General features: G+C 53.6%; 1 protein-coding gene across 1 annotated transcript; it reads left to right on the top strand.

Moving 5' to 3' along the window:
* The first annotated feature begins 774 nt into the window (after positions 1-774).
* On the top strand, positions 775-4,037 carry LOC124658140 (receptor protein-tyrosine kinase CEPR1-like). Its single transcript, XM_047196561.1, has one exon. The coding sequence runs from the start codon at positions 857-859 to the stop codon at positions 3,818-3,820; it is 2,964 nt and encodes a 987-aa protein (XP_047052517.1). The 5' UTR covers positions 775-856; the 3' UTR covers positions 3,821-4,037.
* The last annotated feature ends 1,824 nt before the right edge of the window (positions 4,038-5,861 follow it).

Below are 5,861 nucleotides of genomic sequence, written 5' to 3'. Positions count from 1 at the left end.
TCATCTGCTTCTTCAATGTGGTGGGACTGGCTCCTGCTGCAACAACGAGCGAACCACGCGGCGGCCATGACTGCCGTCACGATCTTTGGCCGTAAGGGCGGCCCTTCTAGGCGCCTAGATGGCGCTCTACTCAACCTCTAGTGCGGAGGCCTTCCTCATAGCTTCTTGCTGGAACCAGCGCTTCCTCAGCACCAAGTGGTCCATCCCCGGTGGAGCCGAGGCGGCCGGCGATGGAGGCTCAGGCGCGGTGGAGAGGACCGGGGATTCGATTGCTTTTTCTGTCATACTTTTAAGGTCCTTTTTACAATTAGCCAAGGCTATCTTGTACTTTCACTTTTCCTTCAGGGCCCTTTCTGTAATTTGTACCCATCGATGAAAATATAACTGCAGCTCTCGGGGTTCTTCGAGGCCCCTCCTGTGTTAAAAAAAAAACACCGAAAATCTTTGAATTCGTTGTCTTCTACTTGCACCTTGACATTCCTCCATGATTTTGGTAAAACACAAACAACAAGTCTTGTTGCGATGCACTTCCACGTAATGTCACACTCCATGTTTCATGGTGCAGCTGGTTCTGCTTTGAGTGGCACTGCAGCGTATGCACTGTAGAAGAGAAGAGAAGAGAAGAGAAGGAGATGAGTGAATTTGGGCATCTTCTTCCACTTTTGCTTTCTATCATCATCATCGCCATCAACAATGACAAATGCACAGATTCTCCCTTTTCACTTATATACTCCCTCTTCTCCCTCCATCCATTTCCTCAATTCCATCGCGCGCGACACCACATACATTCTAGTTAGTTTTGCAACAAGCTCAGGTGGCCATCTATCGGTCCGTACGTGGTCTTCTAGCTAGTGCCATGGTAGCCACCGCTCTCTGCTCACTGCCCTGTCTCCTCCTGGCCGTCGCTGTCCTGCTCGCTTCCCGTGGCAACAATGGTGCAGCGGCGTTGGACGCCCAGGCCGCGTACCTGTCTCGTTTGAAGCAGGATTTCGCAGGGCCGGCCATGGCGCGCTGGGACTTCTCTCCGGCGCCGGTGGTCGACTACTGCAGGTTCCAGGGCGTGGTCTGCGACGGCGCAGGTGGCGGCAACGTCACGGGCATCGACCTCACCTCGTGGCGCCTCACCGGCAGGATCCCTCCCGGCATCTGCGCGGCACTGCCGGCGCTCCGGGAGCTCCAGCTCGGCTTCAACGACATCCGCGGCGGGTTTCCCGCGAGCCTCCTCAACTGCTCGTCCCTCGAGACGCTCAACCTCAGCTACTCCGGCGTGTCGGGCGCCGTGCCGGACCTGTCCCCGATGCGCGCGCTCCGGGAGCTCGACATGTCGAACAACCTCTTCACCGGCGCGTTCCCGGTGGCGTCGCTCGTTAACATGACCTCTCTCGAGGTTGTAAACTTCAACGAGAACCCCGGCTTCGACGTGTGGCGGCCGCCGGAGGCGCTCACGCGGCTGCGGCGCCTCCGCGTGCTGATCCTGTCAACGACCTCCATGCGCGGCGGCGTGCCAGCGTGGCTCGGCAACATGACGACGCTCACCGACCTTGAGCTCAGCGGCAACTTCCTCACCGGCCGCATCCCGCCGTCGCTCGGCCGCCTCGCCAACCTCGAGTTCCTAGAGCTCTACTACAACGAGCTCTCAGGCGCCATTCCAGACGAGCTCGGCAACCTCACGCGACTCGCAGATGTCGACTTGTCGGAGAATCGGCTCTCGGGTGCCATCCCGGACTCGCTCTGCGCGCTGCCCAGGCTCCGCGTGCTGCAGGTGTACACCAACTTCCTCGCCGGACCCATCCCGGCGGTGCTGGGCAACTCCACGCAGCTCGAGATCCTGTCCGTGTACAAGAACCAGCTCACCGGCGAGCTCCCCGCAAACCTTGGCCGCTACTCCGATTTCAACGTGCTCGAGGTCTCCGAGAACCTGCTCACGGGCCCGCTGCCGCCGCACGCCTGCGCCAACGGCAACCTCCAGTACATCCTCGTCCTCAGCAACCTCCTCACCGGCGCCATCCCGGCAGCCTATGGCGAGTGCTCGCCGCTGCTCCGGTTCCGCGTCAGCAACAACCACCTCGAGGGCGAGGTGCCTCCGGGCATCTTCGCGCTGCCGCACGCCTCCATCGTGGACCTCTCCTACAACCACTTCACAGGCGCCGTGTCCCCGTCCATCGCCGGCGCCAAGAACCTCACGTCGCTCTTCGCCTCTGACAACCGGCTCTCGGGCGTTCTACCTCCGGAGATCGCGGACGCGGGGAGCCTCGTCAAGATCGACCTGAGCAACAACCTCATCGCCGGCCCGATCCCGGCGGAGCTGGGCAAGATGGTCAGACTGAACCTGCTGTCGCTGCAGGTGAACCGCTTCAACGGCACCATCCCGGAGACTCTAGCCGACCTCCGGAGTCTCAACGTGCTCAACCTGTCGGAGAACGCGCTGTCGGGGCAGATCCCCGAGGCTCTGTGCGCGCTGCTGCCCAACTCGCTGGACTTCGCCGGCAACAACCTGTCCGGGCCGGTGCCGCCGGCGATCATCAAGGATGGGCTCCTGGAGAGCGTCGCCCGCAACCCGGGGCTGTGCGTGGCGTTCCGGCTCAACCCCAGGGACACGACGATGCCGATGTGCCACAAGGAGGCGGACAAGCGAGGGCTCGCCGGGAGCGCGTGGATCATCGGGGCGTGCGCGGTGGTGTGCGTGGTGGCAATGCTGGCGCTTGCGCGGCGATGGCTGATGCGGCGGTGGGCGGCCCAGGACGGGGATCAGGACGGGACGTCGTCGTCGTCGCCGGGGTCGAGGAGGGGCCACGGTGGGTCGTCGTACGATGTCACGAGCTTCCACAAGCTGAGCTTCGACCAGCACGAGATCTTGGAGGCCCTGATCGAGAAGAACATCGTGGGACACGGAGGATCCGGCACGGTGTACAAGATCGAGCTGAGCAGCGGCGAGCTGGTGGCGGTGAAGAAGCTCTGGGTGTCCTCCTCCAAACAGAACCAGAAGCACCGCGGCGGCTGGGGTGGCGGCGAGGAGGACGAGGGGCGCGAGCTGCGGACGGAGGTGGAGACGCTGGGCAGCATCCGGCACAAGAACATTGTGAAGCTCTACTGCTGCTACTCCGGCGCCGACAGCAACTTGCTCGTGTACGAGTACATGCCCAACGGCAACCTGTGGGACGCGCTGCACGGTGGTGGCTGGGGCTTCCTGGACTGGCCAACGCGCCGCCGCGTGGCCATCGGGGTCGCCCAGGGCCTGGCCTACCTCCACCACGACCTCCTATTCGCCATCGTCCACCGCGACGTCAAGTCCTCCAACATCCTCCTGGACGCCGACTTCGAGCCCAAGGTGGCCGACTTCGGCATCGCCAAGGTGATCCAGGCCACCGCCTCCTCACGCGGCGACACCACGGCGTCCACTACCACCATCGCCGGCACCTACGGGTACCTCGCGCCCGAGTACGCCTACTCCTCCAAGGCCACCACCAAGTGCGACGTGTACAGCTTCGGGGTGGTGCTCATGGAGCTGGCCACGGGGAGGAAGCCCATCGAGCCGGAGTTCGGCGAGACGAGGGACATCGTGCAGTGGGTGACCGCCAAGGTGGCCGCCGCTGCCGAGGCGGAGGCGCTCGACAAGGGGCTCGCGTGGAGCCCATTCAAGGAGGAGATGGTGCAGGCACTGCGCGTCGCCGTCCGGTGCACCTGCAGCATCCCCGGGCTACGACCCACCATGGCCGACGTCGTGCAGATGCTCGCAGAGTCCGGACCCACCGGCCGGACAGGCAAGACCGACGTGAAAGGCTACTCCGGCCAGCAGCAACCCAAACCTGTGGCCGTGTAATTGATCAACTAGCGTACGCGCGATCGTACTGGTGCAAGCAATCAATTAACCAGGTACTACTACTAGTTAAAGTATTAAGAGTGACTTAAGAAGATGATCAGTTCATCTGGAGAGATCCACTTAAGTAATTAGGTTAAAAATACTACCGTTGCTACTATTATAGTAGTACTAACTAGTAATTAAGATCAAGAAGATGATTAAAAACATCTATAGAGATTGTTCCTGGTTGCAAATTAAGATTGTTCGATGTTGCACTAGGAGAGTGAGTGAGTGATAGCTAGCTGGAATGCTGGATAGAATACTAGTACTAGCTGCATTGCTAGATGGCTTTTATTGGGTCATTTTCCACCCATATATACACTGTACTAGACTGCTTGGTGTTTAAGCAGAATCTGATGCCTCAGTCAGTGGATGGATGGAATGGTCCTCTACAAATATGGATGGATGCAACAAAAAGTATCAGCTTTGGATTGTTCCTTTCTTTTTGGATGCATGGACACCTTTCGTTCTCCCTTTTCTGGTGACCTTTTTTTTTGTTTTGGTGAGAGTGATAGCTAGCTAGAGATAATAAACTGACAAAGTGGTAGCTGTCCAATATTTTCAGCTAAATCCTCATTTAGCCCCTGCAAATCAAAAATAAATAAAAAAACAGGTAATCGGTTATGGCATGTGACCAATTTAAATTTTCCGTATCAACAATCTAAAGTTGTGCATCACTGTCCATTTTTTTTTCGTCTGGCTGCACATAGGTCGATTGGAATCTCAAGCAAATCACATGAACGAATCGGTCTACAAAAACAAAACAAAATAAGTTTGGAAAATAAAAATAGAATGTTTTCTTAAACATATTTATCAACACGAAAACATTATTTGCACGCTAAAAGACACAAATCGCACATTTCGAAAACTGTGCAACTTGTCTACACTAAAATTGGAACCGGTCAAATAAAGTGCAAAAACCAAAAGAAACTATCCAAACATATTTATTAGTATAAAAAACTAATTCGCACATTATAGCGTTATAAGTATACATGTTGCACATTTTAATAGTATTGTGCAACAAACCGAATGAAGTTTTAAAATCCACAATGCAGTATTAAAATAAGTTGCATATTGCAAATACAGTGGCTGCATATTTTTGAAAAGTGCAATTTGTGTTGAGTAAAGGTGTAATCATAGAGAAAAATAATAATTGACTGATTTTGCCAAGAAAAAAGAGAGCCGGCAACTGAATGGATTAGGAAAACAATCCACTGATTTTGCTAAAATGAACAGTCAACTTATTAGGGAAAAAAGGGTCAACTGAGAAGCAAACTATTTTTTTTTTTTTGGAAAAGGGGGGCTTCATCACTCAACCTAGTTGGATGCCAGGTAACATAAGACAAAGATGGAGGTTGCATAAAGATGTTAAGGTTAAAATTCCCTAAAAAAAGATGTTAAGGTTAAAAGGAATAAAATGCTGACTAACAAGAGACAAGAACGTAGGTTACAAGGCGTAACAAAATTCAAGTTCACATCAGCTTTCTACAGCCACAAGTTATTTTTGCCCTTTATCACTAAAGAAACTTTGGCTGCAAGTACATTGTACATTCTCCACTTGAAAAGGTAGTCGGATTCTGTGTGTGGGACCGTAAGAGTGACGTGGCAATGGGCATATTATGATATTTGCATGACAGGAGGAAATAAATGATTAATTAGTGCACGAGTGCAATGGATGTTGACTCAGTCTATCACAAGTAGGTCCATGATTAGTTCCACGGTGGAATCCTATCCTACTAGGAGCATTATAATAATAACTACTATACTATTTGGGAACAAACATCTTTTTTGTAAGAATTTTGAGGCATTTTTTGAATTCATGTCGTGGTGCCACGTGTATCTTTTTGTGTTTTGATTCCTGCTGGTTCTTTCGTGTGTACCATTTAGGTGTTGTATAGTATTTTCTAGGAAGTTAGGGAAGTATTCGCTGCTGACACGTGCACATTTGCATGTGTTTTCTTCGTGGAGCTTCACTGGTGGGATGGCTGTAGGGATTCGTTGC

This window comes from Lolium rigidum, chromosome 5 (assembly GCF_022539505.1).
Source record: "Lolium rigidum isolate FL_2022 chromosome 5, APGP_CSIRO_Lrig_0.1, whole genome shotgun sequence".
Taxonomy (NCBI): domain Eukaryota; kingdom Viridiplantae; phylum Streptophyta; class Magnoliopsida; order Poales; family Poaceae; genus Lolium; species Lolium rigidum.
The sequence above is the reverse complement of the archived record's forward strand: the minus strand, read 5'-3'. Positions and strand labels throughout refer to the sequence as shown.

Coding starts and splice junctions, on each gene's coding strand:
- LOC124658140 (XM_047196561.1), top strand. CDS start 857: ATGGTAGCCACCGCTCTCTGCTCACTGCCCTGTCTCCTCCTGGCCGTC.